Consider the following 26,871-nt stretch of genomic DNA (forward strand, 5'->3'; position numbering starts at 1 on the left):
AAAGACTTCACTGAGCTCTCTCTCGAGCTCTCTCTCTCTTTGTGTGTGTGTGTGTGTGTGTGTGTGTGTGTGTGTGTGTGTATAGTCTGTAGTGCCGTTTGAGCTTAGTTGGCTTTTCTGGGAGATAGAAGTGGGTCAGTTTCCACCCACAGAAAGGGTATCAAAGTTCAACACCTGGGAGAGAACCCATCCATTGCTTGTTGCTTATCTTAAAATTGAAAATGTGTTTATCATGCTTGTGTGTGATGTGTGCGGGTATGTAATGTGTGCGCTGGTGTGTAATGTGTGTGCTGGTGTGTGGTGTGTGCGCTGGTGTGTGTGTGGTGTGTGTGCTGGTGTGAACAGGTCACAGCACTTGTGGAGCTCGCTGGACACTGGATCGTGGAGTCAGTTCTTTCTTTCCTCCTTTACGTGGGATTCAGGGAGAGAATTGAGGTCATTGGCAGCAAGGGCCTTTACCTGCTGAGACACTTCGCGGTCGACACTATCACTTCTTTAATAAATCCTCTGTGGTGGACTTCCCACTTCAAAATCACAACCTGGAGGGCTAGAAAATGGCTCGGGTGATGGGAGAATGAGCTGCTCTCACAGACGATCCAAGTTTGGTTCCCCACACCCACACTGGGTGACTCACTGCCACCTGTGACTCCAGCTCAGGGGACCCCAACACCTTTGCTCCTGCTCTCTCTCTCTCTCTCTCTCTCTCTCTCTCTCTCACACACACACACACACACACACACTGATGAGCATGCACACAGAGACACACAGACACAAACACACTCATGAGCATGCACACACAGACACACAGACAGACACACATACAGACACACACACACATACATGCAACCTCCCACATACATAATTAAATCTTTTGAAGCTTAGAGAGCTTGCTCAGTGGTTAAGAGCACTAGCTGCTCTTGTAGAGGCCATAGGTTCAACTCCCAGCACCCACATGGTGGCTCAGAACTCCCGTTCCAGGGCATCTGCCCGCTTCCGAACTCTGATAGCAGCAGGTGTGTACATGATACACATACATATGTGCAGGTAAAACCCCCATAGACATGAAAGAAATAAAAAATGATTTCAGTAAGTAAGTCTTTGAAAAATGAGGGTAAACAAATAACATCATGAATATTTGCAAATGGTAATCACAACAACAGAAAGGCAGAAAGACAAGCCAGGGGCTCACGCTGTAGCTCGGAGGCAGAACTCTTGCCCCAGCATGCAGAGACTCCGGGTTCAACCTCCACAGCTGTAGAAGTAAATTATACAACTTAAGACATGGGAGGGGGCTGGTGAGATGGCTCAGAAGTTAGGAGCACTGACTGCTCTTCCAGGGGTCATGAATTCAATTCCCAGAAACCACATAGTGGCTCACAGCCATCTGTAATGGGATCCAATGCCCTCTTCTGGTGTGTCTGAGGACAGGGCAGTGTCCTCACATACATACAATAAGTAAATACATCATTTAAAAAAAAAAAAAGGCATGGAATGCAGCAGAGGACTTGCTTTCAACCCTGCTCTCCCTCCCCAGAGGCGGGCATCCTTACTGGGTTCTAGTCTCAGCTGGAAAGCTTTATGGGTCTCTAACTGCCTCGTGACTTTTTCCTTCTCATATGCAAATTATCCCATTGTGCTGGGGTCATCTCTGATAATGTCCTGCATCACCCTTACTTCTGGCGTCTGGAACTTCTTTGTGCCTAGCTATAGGGCCTTAGGGTGGATGCCACTGGTTTTCTGTGGGCCCTTTGGGAGAGCCTGGTCCCTAGGTCCCTAGCGGGTGCTCCCCTGGTGGGATGAGAAGGCTGGAATGAACCCATTGCTCTGGGCCTGGCTCAAAGTACTTGGACCCTGACCCCAGGACAGTTTGTATCCGATACTCACTGTTTGCTTTCAGGCAGGTGAGGAGGGTCTTTTTTCTTTTCTGTCTTTTTTTGTTTGTTTTGGGTTTTGTTGTTGTTTCCTATTGTTTTGTTTGAGACAAGGTTTCTCTATGTTGCCCTGGCTGTCCTGGAACTAGTTCTGTAGACAGGCTGTCCTCAAACTGAGAGATCCACCTGCCTCTGCAACCCCCAACGTACCCTCATCCCTAGTACTGGGATTAAAGGTGTGAACGGCCACACCCAACCTCAGGTTGGGCTCTGTTTTTTAAAGATGGAGATAGAAGCTGAGGCTGACCTTTGACCTCTCATTGCCCCCTTGTTCTTCAGGTCAAGGTCAGCTCTGCCTTCCATCTCCTCACTTAATCAATGGGCCAGGGAATCTTGTAATGGAAACGAGAAGTTCCTGGTCAGGCTCGGTAGCCAGATAAGACCCCAGAAACTCCAAGGACTCCCTGAAGGCTGAAGCAGATCAAGGTTGTCCTGAGCAACTTAGAGATGAGAACTTACCCATAATAAAAAGTAAGCGCAGGGAACCCTGGGAGCCAGACCAGCAGGTGATGGTGCTCGATACCCAGACACTTGAGTTCCATCTCCAGCAGGAAGTAAATGTGGAAGGACGCACGGCACGTGGCAGGCACCCTTGCTCACTCACACTCACACACGTGTGCAAGGGAACACACATGCACACTCCAGCCCGCACACTCTCTCGCATGGCATGCACACCAGAATAAAGAGAAAGGGTTGGGGATGTAAGTCACAGATGCCTGGTTTTAATTCCTAGTTCAGCCCGATCTACACACCAAGTTCCAAGCCAGCCAGGCCTACCTAGTAAGACCTTCTCTGTACATAAATAAGAAGAAACAATAAGCCATCAGCCTGGTGACCAAGAGGACTTGACAAGTAGTTTAAAATACAAAGAACTTGAAACAGCTCTGGATGTAAATGTCTAGGTGGAATCAGACAAACCCCCAAAAGAGGTTAAAAACTGACCGTGCACATTGCAAATGCCAGCCCAGAGGTCCTAATCTCAGGCAATAGAGATAGAAGGGAAGGAGACAATAGCTGGTGTGGACCGAGTTTGCAAAGGAATCCTCCACTCCCTGCTGGAGGGACTTAACCTTTCTGGAGGACATTTAGATAGATGTCATGTTTTTTTATGGCGCGCAGCGGCTATGTTGGCGGTGTAGCGCTAAGTGGATGAGCCCAGCCGTTCCCTGAAACTGCTTGTTTTATTTGTGGCAGGGGGAAAAAAAAAAAAGCTGGGTGATGGTGGCAAACACCTTTAGTCCCAGCACACAGGCCCATCTCTGTGAGTTTGAGGCCAGCCTGGTCTACAGAGCTTGTTCCAGGGCAGCCAGGGCAACAGGCAGAGAGCTCTGTCTTGAAAAACAGACAAACAGCAAGGCATCCATCCTGCCCAGCCCCAGTTCCCTGGTTAAACAAATTGTGTGGACTAGCAAAATCCACAGAATAAAATGCTTACAGTGTGGCCTCCCGGTGCAAGATGCAATCCCAAATCCCTGGGAAGCTGAGGCAGAAAGATCACAGGTCCAGTGAACCCAGATCGGGTTTCAAAGGAAAAAAACCTCGTGGCTCAGAAGCCTTTACCAAGCAAGCCTGATGACTTGAGTGGGTAGAACAAGACTATTGTGGCACAGACCTGCAAGCCCAGCACTCAAGAGGGACAGGTGTTCGAAGCCAGCCTGGCCTATGTTAGCTCCTATTTCAGACCGACGAACACGGGGAATCATAATGCAGTAGTGTGGCACTGCCTGGCATGGAGGTGGGCATTCGTGGTGACAAAAAGACGCTGCGTTTAGGTGTGAAGGTACACCTGAAGAAATGCAGCTGTGTATTCAAATCAGTCAGTCCCAGGTTGCTCTCCTAGGACAGAGAGATGCAGGGAGGCACTTTGGCCAGCAGAGGGCGAAGGAGGACTGCGCCTCCATCGAGGGCCGGGGGTAGGGTGGGATGGGGAGCAACGGGGAGCTTTTGGGAAGAATATTATACATCAGAAGGATCTTTTGCAGTCCCTGCCCTCAGGAGGCTGAGGCAAGAGGATAACGAGGAGATAAGTCTGCTTATGAGAACTTGTCTTAAAAGCAAATGAAGTTGTCCGTGGTGCCACACCCCTTTAATCCCGGACTCTGGAGGGAGAGATTGGTGGATTCAAGGCCAGCCTGGTCTACAGAGCCAAAAGTTACACAGAGAAACTCTGTCTCCAAAACCAAAACCAAAACAAACAAACAAACAATCCCAAATGTGTTTCTCGGTGTGGCATTACAGGCCTTTAATCCAATCACTCAGGAGGCAGAGGCAGGTGATGGATCTCTGAGTTCAAGGGCAGCCTGCTCTACAGAGGGAGTTCCAGGACAGCCTGGTCTACACATAGAAACCCAGTCTCTAAACCCTTCTTGTTCTGCAAGAAGATTCAGTCTGGCTCTTGCCTGTACCCCAAAGTCGGCTCCTGTTACCTGGGCCTTGCCTAGCGGGCGGTCTCACCTCCTGGGGTGGGTGGGTGGGGTGTCTTCACTTCAGCCCCCAGCAAGGACTGTGAGAACTGCAGTGGGGACACCAGGAAGATCCACTCAGACTTATGCCTGGCAGAGAATGCCTGCTTCTCCTCACCCACCTCTGGGGCTCAGGTCCTCCAAAGCCTGGAGGAAAATGGGCAACCAGGTTCAGATGCCAGGTGTTTCTGCACCTGCTCTGACATCTTCAGGAGACAGCAGCCACCAAAGTGTCTTGTAGCCCAGGTTGGCCTTGGATGGGGCTATGTGTAGGTAAGGATGATCTAGATAGTCTGCCTCCTCTGGGATTATAGGCACGCACAGCTACACCAGGCTAGCCACCTAGCTTTTCACTTGAGGATTAGAAGCTAGGTAACTTCCGCCTGGAGAAGCTCACCTGGAGTAGGAGTCAATCAGCCAGGGCTAGCCTGGGTCCCTGCACCCAGCGAGGACCACAAGTTCTCCTGAGGTAATTTTTTTTGGGCTGGAGAACTGAATATTTGACCCAGAGCCTCCTGCATGTTATAGTTTCTTAAAGATTTTCTTGTTCAGGCTAGAGGTGTGGTAACATGGAGGTGTGCGCACATGGGAGGCAGAGGCAGGTGGGTCGCTGTCTGGTCTACATAGCAAGTTCTAGAAGAGCCATGACTATATAGCTCTCTCTCTCGCTCGCTCTCTCTCTCTCTCTCTCACACACACACACACACACACATACACATGTCTTGGTGTTTTTACCTGCATTATGTTTGTGCACTGTAACAAGAAAAAGGAAAAACGCACTAGATCCCACAGAACCAGAGATACAGATGGTTGTGAGCTGTCATGTGGGTGCTGGGAACTGAAGCTAGGTCTTCTGCAAGAGTATCGAGGGCTCTGAACAACTGCATTATCTCTGCATATTGTGTGTGTGTGTGTGTGTGTGTGTGTGTGTGTGTGTGTGTGTGTGTGTGTGTGTTAAATATGGTTGTATGGCTGGCTCATTTGACAAGAGTCTTGCTTGCACTAACAGGAAGCTGTGGCTTTGATTCCTAGTACAGCATAAAACTGAGTGTAGTTGTACACACCTGTAACCCTAGAATATAAGAGTCAGAGGTGGGAGGATCAGGAGTTCAAGACTGTTGTAGGCTACAGGGCAAGTTAGAGGACAGCCTGGGCTACAAGATACCAGTCTGTTATCAGTCAGTCATACCAAAAGACTTTGAATAGTCTCTTTGAAGTTCAAAGGCTACTTACAAAGATCTCCCCTTATCTAGGAAACAAGACTTACTTCCATTTCCTTTGCCAGCCAAATACCTTTCCTTCAGGTGGTCTCTAGAGACCTGTGATGTCTGCTCCTGGGAAGGGGAGGGTCAGATGTTTAGGGTCATCCTTGGTTACATAGTGAGTTTGAGATCAGTCTGGGTTACAGACACTCTCTCAAAAAAAAAAAAAAAAAAAAAAAAAGATCCAAAATAACAGCAAAAGAATTGAGGGTAGGGCTCTGGATGTAGCTCACACACAACTCACACACAAGCCTGGCTTTGACCTGTAGCACTACACAGTCTAGGTTCCTGCATAAGATCTCAGCACTAGGGAGATAAAGGCAGGAGGATCTGGAATTCTAGGAAACACTGGAGAGAGAGAGAGAGAGAGAGAGAGAGAGAGAGAGAGAGAGAGAGAGAGAGAGCGCTGGATCAATAGCTCAGCAGCTAAGAGCAATAGCTCTTACAGTAGACCTGAGTGAGTTTGTCTCCCAGCAGTGACAATGTGGCCCACAACCACCTCTAACTCAAATGCCAGGGGAGTCTGGCCTCTGAGGACATCTGTACATGTGGTATGCACTCACACAGGCACATACATATAAACAGAATCATAAAAATGTGGATGGGCAGTGCTGGCGCATACCTTTAATCCCAGCACTCGGGAGGCAGAGGCAGACAGTTCTCTGTGAGTTTGAGGCTAACTTTGTCTACAGAGTGCATTCCAGGACAGCCAGGGCTACAAAGTGATACTGTATCTCAAAAACAACAACAGTAAATAAGTAAATACATTTTGTTGCCAGTTTGCAGATCAGTTTATTAAGATGACATCACTGCTAGTTACTGCAGAAGAGAAGCTACCTGCCCAAATCAGTGAGGTTCTGAAGAACTCACTGCATTAGAAACCAATGTTCAAATCCACAAGGAACTGTTCCTGATTCCCAGGGACAAGGCCGAGGCAGGTGAATCTGCACATTTACTTCAAGCTTTTAAAGAGCGTGGGGGCCACACAGTGGTCCCGTGCATGCAGGAAGTCAAAGAGCTCCTCTGTACAGCCCTCTTCTGACTGTGATCAGGAAGACACGCGCTTATCACACAACTCTAGTTGTTCCTGGGCCTTTACACACTTCTCCAGCTGTTCACAGTGCTTTCTCACTGTTGTTGGGGGCGGGGTCCCCTAATTCTTCCTCCTCCTCTTCCTCTTTGGGGTCTCCGGATCCAGTGAGCCTCTTTCATTTGTCCTTCAGTCCCATGTCGGGAGCTGGCTTGGGATACAACAAGAGCAGCCATAAATACCTTTTGGGTTTTTTTTTTTTTGTTTTTTTTAAAGAAGATTCTACATTAAACATCCCCCCACCCCACCCCCCGTCCCTCCCCCCTTCATTCTGGAAGTGCAGGAGCGTCCAGAATTCTATTCCACTCCTACTTTTGACCAGCTGCAGCTAACCGCACACTGGTTCCTGGCTTTTGCTTATCACTGTGGGGTGGGAATCATTCTGCTGTTGCATGGAATTGTACACACTCTACAGCCTGCCTTGTTGCATGGATTTTGTTGTTGTTGTTGTTGTTGTTGTTGTTGTTGTTGTTGTTGTTTTTCGAGACAGGGTTTCTCTGTATAGCCCTGGCTGTCCTGAAACTCACTCTGTAGACCAGGCTGGCCTCGAACTCAGAAATCTGCCTGCCTCTGCCTCTCGAGTGCTGGGATCAAAGGCGTGCGCCACCACGTCCTGCTTGTTGTGTGGAATTGTACATACTCTACGCCTGCCTTCCTTTCTTTTCCTGACGGGCTTCTCAGTGCTAGCCTCAAAGTCCCAAGCTTTCTAGCTCTGCCTCCAAAGTAGAAGGGATACAGATGTATCCCCCATCTGGCTGTAGCTATTGTTTGCTGCTGTATGGTCTTCTATTGTGGGTATGCAACCTGGTTAGTCCGTGTCTATTGTTGATAGATATTTGAGTGTTTTGTTTTGTTTTGTTTGGGATTTCTGCTCTCTCTCTCTCTCTCTCTCTCTTTCTCTCTCTCTCTCTCTCTTCCTTTTTCTTTTTGATATTAAGAGTACAGGTGTCAGCCAGGCCATGGTGGCACACACCTTTGATCCCAGCACTTGGGAGGTGGAGCCAGGTGAATCTCTGAGTTCAAGGGCAGCCTGGTCTAAAGAGAAACCCTGTGGGGGGCTGGGGGGGGTTATTTACAGGTGTCAGGACTGTCCTTTTGTTTGGTCTGGGTTTGAGGCTGGCCGTGGGTTCTTAGCTTTGGTTGCTCTTTAGAGGCATCCAGTCCTTTTGACAGTTAAAATTCGATGCCAACAACCCCGCCCTAGATAAGCGAATCAGGATGTGTCTGCCAGTGAGGGCAGGGCGGGCTTAGGTGTTTTCAGACACTCTTGAGGAAAAGCTTGGCTGAAAAACCCTAGGTGGCAGTCGGCCTAGGAAGGGAGCTTCCTGGGCGTGGAGAGTCACCTGTCACCCGTTAGGGGCTAAGTCACACCTTTCCTAAGCGGCATGCCAGCCAGCATCCATCATTTGACCAAGTTTTACTTTCAGGCCTCTGGCAGGTGTGAGGTTGTGAACAGGCCTCCCCTTGTGGGCTTCATTTGCCTTTCTCTTTCCTTCTTACTAAGCAGGCTTGGGGGAGGCTGAGGGGGTGGAGTGGGGGGCTGCTGAAACAAAGGATGAAAGGGATGAAAGGAAGCCTAGCCAGGTGTGGATCTGGAAGAGAAAACAGGACTGGAGGAAGGCAGGTACCAAGCAAGGCCCCGTGGTAGGAAAGCCTGTTCTCTGATCATAGGGGATGGAGAAAAGTCAAAACCTAGTCAGCTGACTTGTCCGTTGGGACGAGGGTGGTGGTGGGGCGCTGTGTGCTCTCCCTCTGGACTCAGGGAGACTCATGGATGAACTAAATCTACCCAGAGGGCAGTGTTCTCCACGATGGTTGCCTGTTGTCTGACCATCCTCCCACTCCCCCACCCCCCACCCCCAGTGCTGGGAGTCTGATTCTATTCCCTGTTGTTACCTCCAGTGCCTAGAGACTCGATGCTAGCTGGTGCCCCAGAGGTTTCCGTAGACCCTCTGCTTTATAGGTGTTTATAACCCCATACTATGGGGGTGTGGGTTTGGTTTCCGAGGCCACCCTTCCTCCCTGTGAACGTTCCAACACGATTTTCAGGAAGTCGGGAGCCTTAGCCCTGGTCCTTGCTACCTCTGCCTCGCACCTGCCCTTATTGGTGTTTCACAATGCAACTCTAAACACGTCCGTCCTCAGCTGAAAGTCCTTCCGTGACTCCCCAGTGCCTGTAAGGCAAAGTCCAAACTCCTCCAAAGACCCGAGGCCAGGAAATCGGACCCCTCAGGGTCTGCCCAACACCAACCTCATCCTGGAACCTGCTCTCAAAGGTTGGACAGGCAGAAGTTACTGATTCTTACCCCGGGCCTTTCCCCTCGGTGCTTCTTCACTTCCTCTAGGAAGTCATAGACACCCTCCCCTGTCAGGTGACCGTTCATTGACAGTCACAGCTGTCTCTCCCCACCTCCTTTCATCAAATCACACCTCCCTTTAGTATTCGAATCCTCTGTTTATTCTGTCTGTCTCTCTCTCCCACGGCCGGGAAGCCATCCTTGCGTAGGGCATCCCTGGGTAGTGTTTTGTTCAGGGCTGTGTAGACAGTTCCAGGAACCCCTAAGCGCGTGCATATCATCGCACTTTCTGGCTCCCCAGCGCCCAAAGGTCAGCAGCTCGGGGATGTTGCGGGGCACCGCGCTCGTCGTGGGGCAGGCGCGGCCACCAGGGGTCGCCCGAGGAGCTCGGAAGCCGCGCGGTCCGGTCCGGGAGGAGCCCAAGCGGAATCTCAGCGCCACGCGGCGGGAGCCCCAGCAGCCCAGGCGCACCTGCTCCGGTCTCAGTCTCCGGCCGCGCCGCCGCCAGCCATTGGCTCAGCCTTGACAAAGGGGCGTGACCAACAGTACGGTCACGCCCCCAGCCCTGGTACTTAAAGGAATTTGCTGCTGCTAGGGGATCGTAGTGTGCGGCCGGGCCTCGCGAGCGGAGTTGACTACCGACCTTGCGCGACCCGGTGACCCCGACTACCTAGGTCGCTCTGGCCAACATGCCGCGCTCCTTCCTGGTCAGGAAGCCGTCCGACCCCCGCCGGAAGCCCAACTATAGCGAGCTGCAGGACGCGTGTGTGGGTGCGTGGTGGGGTGCGGGACGCGGGCGGCTGGGGGGGATCCCAAGGGTGCTGGGGGGAGGTGAGAATCGGGCTCTGCGGGCGCGACAGGTGGATCTGGAGCTCCGGGTCTTGGCAGTTGGGATCCACCGAGGGTGTCTTTGACCCGGGACGGGGAGGCTCCGGGAGTTGAAGACTCGAAGGCGGGGGTAGCTTTGCGGAGTCCGGGCGGGGGAGGGGAGGGGCGGGCGGGAAGCCCCCCCACCTGGCGCCCCGAGAATCCGCTCAGCTGACTCCCTGCTGTCTCTTCTCTTCCCGCAGAGTTCACCTTCCAGCAGCCCTACGACCAGGCCCACCTGCTGGCCGCCATCCCTCCGCCCGAGGTCCTCAACCCCGCCGCTTCGCTGCCCACCCTCATCTGGGACTCTCTCCTGGTACCCCAAGTGCGGCCGGTTGCCTGGGCCACCCTCCCGCTGCGGGAGAGCCCCAAGGCCGTAGAGCTGACCTCGCTGTCCGATGAGGACAGTGGCAAAAGCTCCCAGCCGCCCAGCCCGCCCTCGCCGGCGCCGTCGTCCTTCTCGTCCACCTCGGCCTCCTCCCTGGAGGCCGAGGCCTTCATCGCCTTCCCTGGCTTGGGCCAACTTCCCAAGCAGCTGGCCAGGCTCTCGGTGGCCAAGGACCCCCAGTCGCGGAAGATCTTCAACTGCAAATATTGTAACAAGGAGTACCTCAGCCTGGGCGCTCTGAAGATGCACATCCGAAGCCACACGCTGCCTTGTGTCTGCACGACCTGTGGAAAGGCCTTCTCTAGGCCCTGGCTGCTTCAGGGCCACGTCCGCACCCACACTGGTGAGTGAGTGTGCATAGCTGAGCTCTGAGTCTGGGCTGTTTGGCCTTAGACCCTGGGGGGACTCAACACTTACTCCTAAGGCTGCCAAGCAGTGGACAAAGTAGATGTTGGTTGTTCTCCATTCTGTACCTTGCTGTTCGAGGCTAGGAGTGAAGAGGTGTTCCCTATCCGGGCTCAACCCACACTGTAGAAGTCAGACAGGATATTGCTAGACAGGATATTCTGCACCTGGCCTTGAATCCTGAGTCGAGAACTTCCCCAGTTTCCTCGTTTCTAAAATGTATCAGAGAACACTTCGTGGGGTCTTTGTAGAGTGAAGTGCTAGGTGCAGGTGCCACTAAGAAATGACTTCCCAGTGACTATGAAGACGGCTCAGTGGTTAGAGCACTGGCTACTCTTCCAGAGGTCCTGAGTTCAATTCCCAGCACACATGGTAGTTCACAACTTAACTAACTGCCTGTTAAGAGTCCAGTTCCAGAGGACCTGACACCCTCATACAGACATACATGCAGGCAACATACCAATCCATGTAGGACAAGAATAGAATAGACACATCTTTTTTTTTTTTTTTTTTTTTTTTTTTTAAGAAGAGAAACAAAGACATGACTTTGCTGTCCTCTCAGCCTTGGGCCACGTGGGAAGCTTCTAGAAGTGAGGGAAGGCTTCAGCCAGGCTTGGTGGGGGTTCCGGTTGGGCTGCTCTTTGGAAAGTGTGTCAGGCTTTGGGGTAGAGCTGTGCGTCTCTTGTGGTGGCCAGCATTGGGGCAGTGAGGCCTGGGGGTGGCAGGGAGGTATTTGCAGGTCTCACTGACACCTTTATTACTTGAATAAGATTACCCGTTTCCCCCCCCCAGGCACGGATTGCCTCAGATTTAACCTATAAAAGTGTAACAGGCTGCCTCTCTCCGGCTGGGTTGCTAAGCTGTGGGGCTCTACTTTGGGGAAGAGCTGAAGCCCTCAGGGTCCTAGGCTGCCTCCGACCACCCCCCACCCCCCAGGGACTTTGTTTTGATGTAAAGGCATGGCTCAGACAAAACCCTCCTTGAAATGCACCACCCAGTTCTCTAGGAGTTCCATTGTGTGTCTTAATGGTAGCCCAGGGGGTGGGGGCCTGCAGGGTTAGAGCAGGTGCACGGGGCAGCGGTGCCCAGCACCTGTTCTTGGCCGCAGCTGCTGGCTCATTGCACGGCAGGCCCCTTTAATCCAGGGGGTATCACATGTACAGTGTCCCCCTTAGTGGCCTTTGTCCCAGCCGGCCTGGTGCCGATTTCACACTTGCCAGGAACACTATGAAGGCGTCTGGGGGTCGGGGATCTGTGAAGAGAGAGAGAGTGTGTGTGTGTGTGGGGGGGGGGGTGTCTACACTTCCTGTGCAAGCCCAGAGACTCCCAGCTCCATCCCACCCTGTGTTATCTTGAAACCTCCCTTTTGTTAAGTACTTCAGTTCGCCTGTCCCTGCTAAACGGACAGGTAGTGGTTAGGCCATTCTAGGGAGGGGGCAACACCCCTTACTTGTAGGGACCCACAGATTGCCAAGGTCCACCACCACCCAGGGCTTTGGAGCCCCACCTGTGTAGCTGAAGACTTGTGTGGGTTTGTGCCCCCTAGGGGGGCTGAAAGCGGCTCTGTTCAGTGAATACCTGCTGAGTGGGTGGATCCCGCAGGATCCCTGCTGAGATTTCCTCTATCCAGAGGCTCAGCACACCCAGGCGCCATTCCTCAGCCCCGAATTCCATCACTAGAATCCAACCAAAGGGCACCGCCTGTGGACTAGCAGGCTGGGAGGGACGGGAGGCTTGCCTTGTTTTGAAAATCCGTTTGGCATTACAGCCTCATGCTTGGCACATAGTAGGGGTGCAGCAGATGTTTGGTTTTGTCGGTATTTGTTAACTCAGCCAGACTGGGTTTAAACCAGAGACCCTCCTCCCTCTGTCTCTACAATGCTGGGTTACAAATATGGACCCCCAGGCTCAGGTCCCCTTTTTTAAAAAGCACATTTATTAATTCAGGTATTCACTGAACAGAGCCGCTTTCAGCCATCCTCGGGGGCACAAACCCACAGAAGTCTTCAGCTACACAGCATGTAATTAAGCACTTACTGGACACAGAGCCCCCGTGTGTCCTTATAGCCCTGGCTGGGCACGGATCCGGTCAGGATCCCAGATGTCTGTAAGCCCCTGGGCTTGCAGTTAGTTAAGGAGAGCTTCCTTACTGCAGAGCGGTGGGCTGCTGGCAGCATGCAGAGGAATGGCCTTGCTGGCTCTGGGTGGGGGTGGGGAGGCCTCTCCAGGCTGCCTCTCAAGCTTTGTCCCAGACAAAGTAAATCAAAGTAAATTCAAGGCTGGTAATAGGAAGTCCAGTCGCAGCTCCCCTGCCTGAGGCAGTGACTACAACCCGGGCTATGGAGGTATGGTGGGTGACCTAGAGCCTGCTGCGTACCTCTGTGCCTCAGTTTCCCCACCTCTAATAGGACTGCAGAAGGGACAGATGACAGGTCAATCAGAAGTGTTCAGTGCCTGCCAGGTGGGAAGGACTTTGTTTCAGTGAGCCCCGCCTGGAGTTTGGAGACTCAGCAGTCTGGTGGTGTTCAGGGCTGCACAGCAGGAAGCCCAGAGACCCGCATCCAGTGCAGGTCTGGCTGTGCTTGGGCTGACCGGGCCCTGTCCAGGCCTTCCTAACCCTGCTGGTATCTCTCCCCAGGTGAGAAGCCATTCTCCTGCTCCCACTGCAACCGTGCTTTTGCTGACCGCTCCAACCTGCGTGCCCACCTCCAAACCCACTCGGATGTGAAGAGATACCAGTGCCAGGCCTGTGCCCGAACCTTCTCCCGCATGTCCTTGCTCCACAAGCACCAAGAGTCTGGCTGCTCCGGAGGCCCTCGCTGACCCTGCTACCTCCCCATCCTCGCTGGCATCTTCCCGGAGCTCACCCTCCTCCTCACTGCCAGGACTCCTTCCAGCCTTGGTCCGGGGACCTGTGGCGTCCATGTCTGGACCTGGTTCCTGCTTGGCTCTCTTGGTGGCCTTTGCCGCAGGTGGCTGATGGAGTGCCTTTGTACCCGCCCAGAGCCTCCTACCCCTCAGTATTCATGAGGTGTAGCCTCTGGACACAGCTGCTTCGAGCCATAGAACTAAAGCCAACCCACTGGCTGGGAAGCTTGAACCCCGCTCAGGGGACCCCACTTCCCTACCTCCCTCAAGGACCCTTCAGGCCACCTTCTTTGAGGTACAACAGACTATGCAATAGTTCCCCTCCCCCCCACCCCGTCCAGCTGTAACCATGCCTCAGCAGGGTGGTTACTGGACACATGTCCAGGTGCCCCTGGGCCTGGGCAACTGTTTCAGCCCCCGCCCCCATTTGTCCTGGTGACACCTGTTTCACAGCAGTTTAACTGTCTCAGAAGGGACCATGAATAATGGCCATCACTTGTTAGGGGCCAAGTGGGGTGCTTCAGCCTGGCCAATGTGTCTCCCAGAACTATTTTGGGGCCCAACAGGTGGCCCCGGGAGAAAGATGTTTACATTTTAAAGGTATTTATATTGTAAGCAGCATTTTGTATAGTTAATATGTACAGTTTATTGATATTCAATAAAATGGTTAATTTATATACTAAAAAGTGCTCAGTGTTGGGGTGGGGGCACCATAAAGGGACTTCCAGGAGGGAGGGGCAGGGCCTTAAGTCTTGTGCTTTGGAGTTCTAACTAGTCGTGAACTTTGGGGCCTGGGCTGCCTGGCCTGGTATCTGTCCCACTCTGGTACAGTGCAAGCTTCCTGAACTCTTAGTTCTTCGGGCTCTCTTGGGAAGGTGCTTTGTGGGGCTTAGCCACAGCCTGGCCAGGAGCTCTGGCTCCACCATAGCAGGTCTTTGGGGCAGAGCTAGCTGCCCCTCCCAGCTGAAGGGAGGATGTCTTTCCTGTTCCCAAGCGCCTCCCTGTCAGGCAGGCCCACACCTCTGTCTGGCTGCTGGGTACCAAATGGTCTTTGATGCAAGGAAATGGGCTGGCTGGAGCCAGGAGGGTGAGAAGCCAGGCCAAAGGGTAGGGGTCATACAGCTTCCTGCTTGGAGGACCAGGGCTGGAGCAATTTACCTCAGGCTAGTTGGTGCTGGTGACCTCAACTCTGAGGGCCTCCTGGGGCTCGAGAGAAAATGAGTGTCCTTTCTAAGCACAAAAGGTGATGAAGGTGCCAGTTTCCTGTGGGGAGCTGAGCAGGCGTCGGCTGGGAGCTTCAGCCAGCCCAGCTCCAACCCGGCTGGGGGGTGGGGAGCTTCCAGCTCCAAAGGAGAGATGAGTCTTCTAAACAGGAAATGGTGACCCGCAGGCGGGAACAGCCTAATGACTTACAGCTTTCCTCCCAAAAGGAAAAAAAAAAGTCTCTAACAATCGCCAAATTGTGGCAGGCCTCCCTGAAGGGGAGGTTGGTGAGGTGGTATTGGGGGCTGGGCATCAACGAGCTGAAGGCCTACTGTGTCCCCAGGAGGTTCCTCCACATAGGTTGAACAGTGAGTGACTTCACCCCGGGCCTGGAGGGATGGGATGGGCCTCCAGGACCAGACTCAGCGCTGAGGGCCTGGCCCCAGGTCTAGTGCCTAGGACTTGGTCAGCCTGGTTCTGAGCGTGCTGGGAGTCAGGTAGGCCTGGCTCCTGGCCCTGACTCTCACCTCTCGCTGCCAGAAGCAAGCAAGAGTCTCTCTGCTCTCGGCCCCAGTTTCTGCCTCTAGAAATCCGAGGCAACAGTGCCTGTCTCTGGAGAGGCTGTGAGGAAACATTCCTTCAGTCATTCAGTGGGTACTGTGAGCCGGGGTGTGCCAGTCCCTGTGAAGAGTCACTGTGCTCAGGAACTCTGTTCTAGTCGGGGAGACAGAAAACAAACAAGCAATTAAACACACTGCTCGCCTGCAGCAGTGCCAGGATGGAATGAGAGGCCGGGAAGACTTGAGAGCAGCAGGCAGGGTTCCCACCAAGGCATCCAGAGCCCTCGGGAGGGTTGACATTCCAGAGAGGGAGGAGGAGGATGGGAAGGATGGAGGTGGAGGAAGAGGGATGGGAGAATCCTGGGGGAGGGGAAGTAGGCTGTGGGGCTGGGAGAAGCTGTCCTGAGAAAGACCATGTGGCTGGGGGCACTAGAAAGCCAGGAGGAGAGGGAGATCAGGGCCTCTCTGGAACCTCAGCCCAGAATGCAGCCAAGGGGCTTAGAGACAGCAGCTGGGACCAAGGTCCCATAGGCCGCCTGGCAGGGCAGAGACTAGAGCTAGGAGAAGGAATGGAGGTGGCATAGCAGGTGACAAAGGGCTCGGGCCAGGGCTATGGTGGCTGGGTAGTTTACTGCCCACCCAGCCTGGGGCCTTCCTCGCTTCCTTGGGACTGGTCCTGGACCCCAGTAAATGGGAGAGAGGACACAGCTGTCCCAGAAGGAACCTCTCTAAGCCTGGGGCCGAGTAGACAGACAGACAGCCTTCTGTGGGAAGAACTGGGGTGGGGACTGCAAAGGGTTATTCACAGAAATGTGCAGCTTTTGACAACGTGAGGAGAAAAGGCTGTCTCTAGGAGAAGGCAGGCAGCCAAACTAGCCAAGGAGAAGTGAGAGAATCAAGGGTGGAGGCGGGAGGGGAGGCCTTCTTTGAGTTTTAGATTTGTTTGTTTTTGAGACAGGGTCTCCCTATGTAGTTCCAATTGTCCTGGAACAAACGGTAGACCAGGCTGGCCTGGAATTCACTCTGTAGACCAGGCTGGCCTGGAAGGCACAGAGATCCACCTGCCTCCGCCTCCCAAGTGCTGGGATTAAAGCCGTGCGCCAATCAACACTGCCATCATTTATTTTGTTTGTTTGTTTGTTTAAGCATTTTGTTGTTGTTGTTTGTTATTTGTTTTTTGTTTTTTTCGAGATAGGATTTCTCTGTGTAGCCCTGGCTGTCCTGGAACTCACTCTGTAGCCCAGGCTGGCCTCAAACTCAGAAATCTGTCTGCCTCTGCCTCCCAAGTGCTGGGATTAAAGGCATGCGCCAACCAACACGGCCACCGTTTATTTTATTTATTTATTTAAGCATTATCTTTGAAGCAGGCTTTTGTGTAGCTCAGGCTAGCTACAAAGTCTTCATGTAGTAGTGACCCTCCTGCCTCCACCTCCCAAGTGCTGGGATAACAGATGTATACAACTCTGTCTTGTTGTGCTCTTCTGAGGATAGAGCACCAAAACCTTGTGTATTCCAGGCAAAAATCCTACAAATGAAGTTTCAATCTAAGCCAACCCCACCCTTATCCCCTGCTTTGAAGAGAAGGTATCACTTTGTAGACTAGGTTAGCCTCAAAAAAAGGAAAGAGAGAGAGAGAGAGAGAGGGAGAGAGAGAGAGGAGTGTTTGCTTTCTGTGTGAAGGGCTTTGAAGGGCTTATAAGCACTGTGGTTTTTTGTGGTGCTGGAGAGATAGCCCAGACTCTCATATACGCTGGTCAAGTGCTCTATGGCTGACTGCAGAGCTACAGCCCCAGCCTGTGATATTAGTTTTTTTTTTTTTTTTAAGATTTATTTATTTAAGTACACTGTAGCTGTCTTCAGACACCCCAGAAGAGGGCATCGGATCTCATTACGGATGGTTGTGAGCCACCATGTGGTTGCTAGAATTTGAACTCAGGACCTCTGGAAGAGCAGTCAGTGCTCTTTATGTTTTTGTTTGTTTGTTTTTTGAGAAAGGGTTTCTCTGTATAACCCTGGCTGTCCTGGAAATCACTCTGTAGACCAGGCTGGCCTTGAACTCAGAAATCCACCTGCCTCTGCCTCCCGGGTGCTGGGATTAAAGGCGTGCGCCCAATATTAGTATTTTTTAAAAGTACAGGCCTTCTAGGCCTGGTGGCCCACATCAACACTCTGGAGGCTAAGGCAAAAAGATTGTCAGGAGTTCAAGGTCTGCCTGAGCTACATAGCAAGACCTATCTCAAAAAGAAAAACAAACAAACAAACACACACACACAAACAAAATAAAACTCAGGTGTGATGGCAGGCAACTTTAATGTCAGCTCCTGGGGGACAGAGGCAGGTGGATCTCTGTATGTTCAAGACAAGCCTGATCTATAAAGTCAGTTTGTGCTGGCTAGTTTCATGTCAACTTGACACAAGCTGGAGTCATTTGGGAAGAGGGAGCCTCAGTGGAGAAAGGGCCCCTGTAAGATATGCCTGTGAGCTAGCCTGTGGTGCATTTTCTTGATTGATGATTGATGTGGAAGGGCCCAGCCCACTGTAAGTGATGTCATCCACAGGCAGGTGGCCCTAGATGGTCAGAGAAAGAAGGCTGAGTAAGTCACGCCAGTCAGCAGCCCTCCTCGGTGGCCTCTGCACCAGCTCCTGCCCCCAGGTTCCTGCCTTGAGTTCCTGAGCTGAGTGCCTCACTTCCTTCCATGATAGACGGCGATATGTCTGTCCTGGGAGGGCTGGCTGGGATGGGCCTCAGTTGGTCCAGTGCTGGCGTAGCAGGCATGAAGCTCTGGGCTTGGTCCCCGCACTGCGTCCGCTGGGGCCGCATGGTGAGGTGGTGCTTGCAGGTGATCCCAGTACTCTGAGTCAAAGGAAGGAAGGAAGCACAGAAGTTCAAGCTCATCCGTGGCAAGTTCCTAAGTTGGAGGCCAACCTGGGCTCCTGTCTCTGAAAACCAAACAAAGAACCCACTTGCTGCAATGGTCCTAAAATGGAGCCCTTTCAGCACAGCCCTTCTCACTGCGCTGGACAGTTGGCTTCCTGCCTAAGAACAAGCCCCTGTCTCCACCGAAGCTCGAGCTGGGCCTGGGGAGATGCGGCTCGGCTCGGGGCTGCAGGATCTGGCCGGGCCATTAGCTCTTCCCTTGGGATTTTCTTTAAAATCATTCCAGGAAATAAACTGGCTGTAAAGCCACCCCCGGGTGAGTGTCCCAGCAGGCAGGTCTGGAGCCAGGGCCACCTCTGGGCACATCTGGGCCCTATTAGTGGCCTGGCAACTGCTCAGAGGTATCCCCTAGACTGGGATGTGTGGGTCCCAGCAGGCAGGGATCTGGGGCAACCTTTTTTTTTTTTTCTCTTGCTTTTCAATGGTCAGTTTCACAAATGTGATAGGAATTTATGTCCTCAATAAAAAACAAAACAAAACAAAATAAAAAATCTGGTGCTTTAGGGATGGCTCAGCAGTTAAGAGCATTAGCTACTCTTACAGAGGATTCAGGTCCGATTCCCAGCATCCACAGGGCAGCTTACAACTGTCCGTAACTACAGTTCCAGGGGATCCAATGCTCTTTTCTGAACTCTGCAGGCCCCAAGCATGTACATGGTACATGTACATATGTGCCGGCAAAAATATTCATGCCCATAAGATGTGAACTGGGAAGGGGGAGGGGGAGGGCTGGGAGGGGACGACATGAGCATCAGGTGACCCACGCCATCAGCTGACCCACGCCATCACTGCTTTCCTGGAGCTTTAGGTCCCCAGACTCCAGGTCTTGAAGAACTTCATTTACATTTTCTCAATAAAAAAGCAAACGAGGCTGGGATGTGGCTTAGGATGTGTCTGCCTGCCTATCGAGCACACAGGGCTCGGAACCACCCCAGAGACACCCAAGCGTGGTGTAATTCCTGTACTTCAGAGGTGGAGGCAGGGGGATCAGAGGTTCAAGGTTATCCTTGACTACTTAAGGAGTGTGAGGCTATCCTGGGCTACATGAGACTTTCAATAGGAAAAAACAAAACAAAACAAAAAAACAGCGGTGATACATAACCAATGTATCAGTTTCAGGGGTGCACACAGAGAGAAGCCGTCAGTGGATCTCTGAGACTTCGAGGCCAAGCTGATCTGTGTAGTGAGTTCCAGACCAGCAAGAGCTACATAGTGAGAGTGACTTTGTCTCAAAAAAATAAATGAATTAGCTGGGCACGGTGATATACACCTTTATTCCCGACACGTGGTATAGGCAGGTGGATCTGTATGCCAAGCAGGCTACACAGTGAGACCTTGCCTTGACAATCAACCAATCGATCAAACAGGCTTGAGCCACGGCTCACTGATAGAACCCTTGCCCACCCTACACAAGGCCCTGGGTTTTGACCCCACTGTGGCAAAACCAAACTAGAACCAAATCTCCAGTTCTTCTTGTCCCATGGGGCCTGTGTAGCCCTGTCACCTCCGCTCGCTCTCCCTGTTCTTTTCAGCTACTCCAGGTGAGCTTACGCCCTGTTCTCTTCAGCAGGAACACTCCGTCCAGGGGGCCACAGGGTCACCTCCCACCATCCCTCTCCTCTTTGTCCCACAGTCCTTCCTGCCTTGTTTTGCCCTTGCTACTAACGTCTGATAAAACACATATCTCCGTGTCCACCTGTCCCCCTTCACAGGTCCACTGTTGGCCCTCTTCTTTCCAGAGCATCAACTCCACCCAGGGGGAGCTGCAGTCTGTTCTCTGTCTTGCCTGTTGCCACTCTGTCAAACACTGAGATCAGTGCAGCAGACATTCACAACTGACCTAGGGACTAGCCTGGGCACAGAGAGGGTGAGTGACTTACCCCGAGTAAGTCAGTAGAAGCAGTTGAAGCCCTGAGATTTGAACCCTCAGCTCTTGTATTACTGTTTGCCCTTTGGTTCGTTTTACTTCTGAGTGTCTTAAATGACAACCAATTCAACTTGTGTCTTTCACACACTTGAGCTACAGGCCCAGCCTTTTGCCGTGGTAGCCAGAGTCATGAGTGCTGGAGAGTGAGTAAGGACATCGCAGACCTGTGGGCTAAGGGGGATCCTGTGACCGTTGTAGATCAGAAGGTTCCAGACCACAACGTGTGGCTGACAAACCCCCCAATCTGGACTCCTCTTCTGCTTGCTCACATGGGGTTTGTGTATCTCTGGCCTTTCCACGGTTTCTCTGAAAACGCTGTGCTGTGACCTGGGCAGCTTGAAGCAGTGAGATTTCATCACTGACCAGAAACCCAAAGGAAGTGGATCCTCAGGGTAAAGGCTCCGAGGCCCAGGGGAAAAGCCTGCCTGGAGTCTTTGTTCCAGGATGCGCCTCCTTTGGGGTCCTGTTAAACTCAGAGCTGTTCTGCCATAAGCTATGTTTGGCTCCGTCACATCTGCAAAGAGCCTGTTGCAAATGAAATTGTGTTTATGAATCCTGTGCTTAGAACTTGAACTTGTCTTTATGGGGGTAGACGTAGAGGATACTGGGAATGGAACCCAGGACCTTGCATGCTGGGTAAGTGCTCTACCACTGAACTACACCCAGCTCCATTCGTGTGTGTGTGTGTGTGTGTGTGTGTGTGTGTGTGTGTGTGTGTGTGTGCGTGCAGGCCTCTGGGGGGATGTCTTGACTGTTAATTGTAGGAGGGTCCAGCCCACTGTAGGAGGTACCATTCTATAGGCAGGTAGTCCTCAGCTGTATAAGAAAGCTAGCTGGATAGAGCCAGCAAACATTGTTCCTCCATGGTTTTTAAGTCAGAGTGCAACAGAATGTGAAGTTAGAACATAGGCTCTTTATGTAGATTTGGCTGGCCTGGAACTCACTAGGTAAGACCAGATTGGCCCCAAACTTACAAGCGACCTTCTGGCTCTGCCACCCAGACGCTGGGATCATAGGTGCATGTCACCACCCCCAGCTTCTCAGGTTATCTTTTTGTCTTGCTTTAAATTTTTAAAACTTTTACTTGTATTATGGTGGAAGGGGGCCCATGAGTAGAGGTCAGAGGTCACAGGACAATGCCACAAAGTTAGCTCTCCTCTTTCACCTTGACGACAGTTAGGCTAGCCAGCTCGTGTCGTGCGTGCAGCAAACTCTTTTACCCACTGAGCAATCTTGCCGCTTCCCCAGCCCTTCCCTTTTTTTTTTTTTTTTTTTTTTGAGGCAAGGTCTCCTCAGTCAACCTTGAACTGAGTAGGTGAGGATGGCCTTGAACCTGGATCTTTCTGGTTCAACCTCGTGTGTGCTGGGGTTATGGCCTGGACCCACTGCCTCTGTCTTAAAAGTCAACCAGTTGCCAACAATTGGACGGGTCTCTTTAAAGTATTCGTGACCTTTTGTAGGTTTGTTTTTTTGTTTTTGTTTTTGTTTTTTTTAAAGATTTATTTTAGTTTGTATGTATAGGTGTTCTACGTGCATGCATGTCTGTGTACTACATATAAGCCCAGTGCCCAGTGGAGGTCAGAAGAGGTCTGGGATCCCCAGAACCTGGAGTTCGAGGTGCTTGTGAGCCACCATGTGGGTGCTGGGAAGCGGAGCTGGTTCTCTGAAAGAGCGACAAGTGCTCTTAACCACTGAGCCACCTTTCCAGCCCCACCATGCGATTTTGACTATTTATACACCAAACCCTGTGAGAGGTCAGTCAGCCAGCCTGGAGAAGGAAGGAGGGTGGGGAGAAGACGGAGTGAGTCAGATCTTGCTGTGTAACTCCTAGGAGAGAGCAGCCTTAAGCAAAACTCAGCTAACCCTGGCCTCTGGGGTCACAGGGTGAGCAGGCACCGGGGTGTGGATGAATAAGGTTTGCTGTGACTAGACACAGGACCTTGCAGGTGGAAGTATGACCTTGTCCTGGGGTGCACAGGGAGCCACGGGAGGGTACAACTGAGGGAGGGGTGAGTGTTTGCACTCTTGAGGGAGATCCTATGCACAGGCTGTGGGGTACAAGCCTGGGCTGCCAGGTCAGCTCTTGAGGAGGTGGTCGCAGCCTGCATCTTGGCACCAGGATGTTTAGACCCAAGTGATGAAAGGCAGAAGGGTGAGACCTGATCTACATCTCAGCCAGAGAAGAGAGCAAGCACTCAGGATCCTGGGTGGTCTATTCCTGTAATCCCAGCATCTGGGAGACTGACGCAAGAGACTCTCTAGTTCAAGTCCTGCCTGTGCCACGGAGTGAGTTTAAGGCTAGCCTGGATGACAAGAGACCCAGTCTTTAAAGCAAAACAAAAGGGGCAAGAGAGATGGTTCAGCAGTTGAGAGCACTGGCTGAGGACCAGTGCTCTTCCAGAAGACCCGGGTTCAAATCCCAGCATCCATATGGCAGCTCACAACTATCTGTAACTCCTGTTCCAGGGGATCTGACGCCATCGCACAGACATCCTTGAAGTCAAAACACCAATGTACATTAAATCAATGATAAATAAATAAATACAAACAAGAAAAACAAACTCCATCAGGCAACAACACTAATACAAATCAAATAGTATTGTGAACAGATGATCACCTGTCTTCAAGAGATTGCCAGTGGCCCTCAGCAAAAAGGGGCATGACTCCAGACTGGCTGGATTCAGCAGTCAGTTCAGCATCATGGCTGATCTGTTTGCTGTGTGAGCCACAGCAAGTGGCATAACCTCTCTCAAGCGTCAGCTTCCTCCTTCCCAGGCGGTTGCAGGTGTGGGCCTGCCTCAGGCAGAGCTGCTACCGTGCCCATTTCACGGACCCACTGAGCCTTCCCACTGCTGCCCAGAGGGTAGCCCGTGTCTCACACTCTGCTTGTTTTGCACAGGCTGGAGCCTGAGCCTGCCTGCTCCCTCTCCAAGGCCTGTACTGGCATGGAGACCCCCAGGGTTCTACAGCTCAGCTCTGGTCAAAAGAAAAGCATCAATGTGGATAGAAATGACAATAGCAAGGAGAAATGAAACCCATGTCACTCGGGGACTGCTCAGGAGGGGATCCCCCAAGGAAACCCACCATTACCCGAGGAAATAGCCCAGGCTGGGCAGGGGGCTTTCCTGGGCCCTCGATCCTGTTTTGAGGGGTGAAGCAGCTTTGTCTCCAAGGCTAACAACCTTAGTTCCACCCCAGGGATGTAAAAGCAAACTTTGGGGGATTTTTTTGTTTATTTGTTTTTGCTTTTGTTTTGTTTTGTTTTGTTTTTCTTTTCTTCAAAACAGGGTTTGTGTGTGTAGCTCTGGCTATCCTGGAACTCACTCTGCAGACCAGGCTGGCCTCAAACTCATAGAGATCTGCCTGCCTCTGCTCTGCCTCCTGGGTGCTGGGATTAAAGGTATATACCACTGTACCTGGCTGGGTGTAAAATAATAATAATAATATAATAATATTTAATTTAATTTTTAATTTAAATACTTTAATGTATAAGTTCTATATAGTATATATATATAACAGATGACATAACATATAACATGTAAATAAAATAATAAATTATTTAATTTAGAATATATTGCATATGAACAAGAACAGAGGAAGAAAAGCTGTGACCTGGAGCAAGCACTCAACTGACATCCTCCCTACCCCGGGAATTCCCCATTAACTCAGTGCTTGGTGAACACTTTCTGACAGGAAGAGAGAAGGGAAGATGGGACCGTCGCCATGGTAATCCTGAAGTGAAGTGGAGGTGACAGAGAGGGAGAAGACCCATTCTGTGGGTGCTTTTGTTTGATCTGTGCAATCAGTGTGTTTCTCTGTGCATGCCAGTAACCATGCACCTGGAGGCCAGAGGTGTCTCCCTCAGTCGCCTCCCACCTGATTTTTTTGAGGCAGGGTCTCTCAGTGAATCTGGAGCCCCTGATTCAGTCAGACTAGCTGGCCAGGGGGCCTCCTCAAGGCTGGGATTACAGACATCCCTGCTACATCTGGCTTTTTTTTTTATGTGAGTGGGTTTGGGGGAAGCAACTCAGGTTATCATTTTGAGGCAAGTGCCCGCCGTACTGACTAGACCATCTCCCATCCCAGTTTGACTTTTGAGATAAGGTGTTTGGGGCTGGAGTCCTTAGTCTCTGGGCCTCTGAAGTTTTGAGACTGGAATACCCTCCTCTCCCCTCCCACAGGCACGCAAAGAGCAGGGCAGCCCTGGCCGGTGAGTCACTCTCTGCTGGGACAGAGGCGGGCAGGCGGTGACAGCCCCTTTGAGAAGTCAGGGACTGAGGTCGGGAGACAAAGGACCTGTCCAAGGACACAGCTGTCAGGGAAGTGGTGACAAGCTGGGATTTTTAATGGCTTTCTAGGTAGGGCACAACGAGGCAGGCTCTCCCATGTTCCCCAGGTTGTGTCACCAGCCTGACTCTTCACCCCAGAACATTCCATCACCAGAAAACAAAATCCCAGACCCAGGGATGGTCCCTCCCCCTCTCCTACCCCACCCCCGCCTGCCTCTGCTGAGCCGCATCTGCTTTGTGTCTGTGGCTTTGCCTGTTCAGGACATTTCTTATGCATGGAGTCATAAAGTAGGTCACACACGTTGCATGCTCTGCTCTGCGTCTGGCCTTTCTCATAGGCCGTGCTTTCAAGGTTCAGCCAGGTGGTTCGCTGCAAGGTTTGTGTTTGTTTGTTTGTTTTTGTTCTTGAAGGCTGAATAATATTCCCTGGTATGGATATATACTACCTACCCATTAGGGGGACTTGGGTTGTTTTCTCCTTGACTCTTGGGGAAAACCCTGCTGGGAACATTCCTGTGCATGTTTGTGTGGACTGGAAGCCACCCAGGGGACATTTAACTGTCTTGGAGCCATCCTGGGTCTGTATTGACCTATGACTTTATTTATTATTTGTTGGACTAAAGATTTAAAGCGGGGTCCTCAAGATAACACTAGAGGAGTGTCATGTTACTGAGTGACAGTCCAGGCTGCCCCCTTTTTCACTTTTTTGTTTTTTGGTATTTTGAGACAGTGTTTCTCAGTGTAGCCCTGGATGTCTTGGGCCTTGCTCTGTAGACCAGGCTGGCCTTGAACTCAGAGATTTGCCTGCTTCTGGGATTAAAGGCTTAAAGGCATGCACCACCACTGCCTGGACCTTTTTCATGTTTCATTTTTAAACTAATTTTTAAAAAGCGAAACAGGAGAGATCCCGTGTAGCTCAGGTTAGTCTCAGACTTGTGTAGATGAGGCAGAGATCTTGAATTCTTGATCCCTCCACCTTTGCCTCTCAAATGTGGGCATTATTAAAGGTGTGGGTTACCATGCCCCATACTAGCAAATTTCTTTTTATATTTCATTTGTCTTGTGTGTACAACGTGTGCACATGTGTGTGTACATGTGTACATGTGTGTGCTCGTGTGTAGAGGTCAGAGGACAGCTTGTAGGAACAGTTCTCTTCTCCCACTATGTGAATCCTGGTGGATCTAACCCAGGCTGTCAGGCTGAGTGGCAGGCGCCATCCTGTTAAGCCATCTTCCCAGCCACTTTTTATTTTTTGAAACAAAGTGACAATAGTATCCTCCTTGGGTTAGTTGGAGAGGGTAGAGCACGCCTTTCATCCCAGGACTCAGGAGGCAGAGACAGGTAGATCTCTGTGAGTTGGAGGCCAGCATGATCTACATAGCAAGCTCCAGGGTGGCCAGATCCACCTGCCTCTGCCTCTTGAGTCCTGGATGAGAGGCGTGCATAACCACCGCCCACTTCTTTTTATGATTTTAAAGCCGTTCTCATGGAGCCCAGCCTAGCCTGGAACTTGCCATTCTCCTGCCTCAGCCTGAGTGTGTGTAACACCATACCTGGCTAGTTTTCATGTTAGCATTTGTTTATTATTTGTGATGTAAGGATGGAACCCAGGGCTCCTGCAGGCTACACAAACTCTACCTCAGAGCCCCATCTCAACCTGTTTGCTCCATTGCGGGAATGAGTTTGTGCCTGTGACGCCCTTCTCTCAAGAAGTAAGGGATTCAGGACTGATTTACTGTCCTGTGGTGTGAACTCTGGTCAGTGGGTCTCTCTTTCTCTTGGAAAAACAAAGTTGAAAAAGCGTGCCCATCACTATCCAGGCAGGATCTGATTTGGGCTCTCCACAACGGTCTGGTGGTTTGAGGGGTCGGGGTGGAGGGCCCACTCGATGCCTGAGAAGGTGGGAGAGAGCCAGCACCTGGGTCCCATCTGGGGCTCTGCTCAGAACTGGGCACTGCTTGGTAGAGGCTGTAAGGAGCCAGATGTGAGCCACATGGACTCCCAGCTGGTCTGATACAAAGGGTGTCACTGAGCTAGGTGCCACAAGCCAGCCTGGTTCTGGAACCTATAGTGGTTGTCATGACATCATGGGGAGCCTTGCAGCACCCAAGCACCCCTAGAAACACAGGAAAGACACCAAGCAAGCTGAGGGGCCTGAAGGGAGACATCTTGAAGACCTTGAGCATAAAGGCCCAGGGTGGCCAGAAACAGCGGGAGGGCGCTGGGGGTGTGGCTCTGTTAGCAGAGCAGTATAAACCCTGGTTTCCACCGCCAGCATTTCAGAAAGCAGGCACGGCTGTGTGCGTCTGGAATCCTAGTGCTACACAAAGGCAAAGACAGGAATATCAGGAGTTTAAGGCTTGCTAATCCTATATAGAGTTCAA

At 51.6% G+C, this 26,871-nt stretch overlaps 1 protein-coding gene, 1 long non-coding RNA gene and 1 pseudogene across 2 annotated transcripts in view; 2 read left to right on the forward strand and 1 right to left on the reverse strand.

The window, feature by feature from the left end:
- Positions 1-6,426: 6,426 nt before the first annotated feature.
- Gm11474 lies at positions 6,427-6,884 on the reverse strand (annotated as a pseudogene).
- Positions 6,885-9,636: 2,752 nt separating this feature from the next.
- Snai1 (snail family zinc finger 1) lies at positions 9,637-14,256 on the forward strand. The gene is made up of 3 exons (NM_011427.3): positions 9,637-9,813; positions 10,113-10,640; positions 13,341-14,256. Exons 1-3 carry the CDS (start codon positions 9,732-9,734, stop codon positions 13,523-13,525), a joined length of 795 nt encoding a protein of 264 aa, NP_035557.1. The 5' UTR covers positions 9,637-9,731; the 3' UTR covers positions 13,526-14,256.
- A 10,497-nt stretch (positions 14,257-24,753) lies between these two features.
- Positions 24,754-26,871, forward strand: part of Gm11476 — a 54,539-nt gene continuing 52,421 nt past the window's right edge. Inside the window, exon 1 of the long non-coding RNA XR_866991.2 lies at positions 24,754-24,864. This is a non-coding gene — a long non-coding RNA (predicted gene 11476). The remainder of the gene's footprint in view (positions 24,865-26,871) is intronic.

Source organism: Mus musculus, chromosome 2, assembly GCF_000001635.26.
Source record: "Mus musculus strain C57BL/6J chromosome 2, GRCm38.p6 C57BL/6J".
In the NCBI taxonomy this organism is placed as follows: domain Eukaryota; kingdom Metazoa; phylum Chordata; class Mammalia; order Rodentia; family Muridae; genus Mus; species Mus musculus.

Coding starts and splice junctions, on each gene's coding strand:
- Snai1 (NM_011427.3), top strand. CDS start 9,732: ATGCCGCGCTCCTTCCTGGTCAGGAAGCCGTCCGACCCCCGCCGGAAG. Junction 9,814..10,112: donor GCTGCAGGACGCGTGTGTGG/GTGCGTGGTGGG, acceptor CTCTTCCCGCAG/AGTTCACCTTCCAGCAGCCC. Junction 10,641..13,340: donor CCACGTCCGCACCCACACTG/GTGAGTGAGTGT, acceptor ATCTCTCCCCAG/GTGAGAAGCCATTCTCCTGC.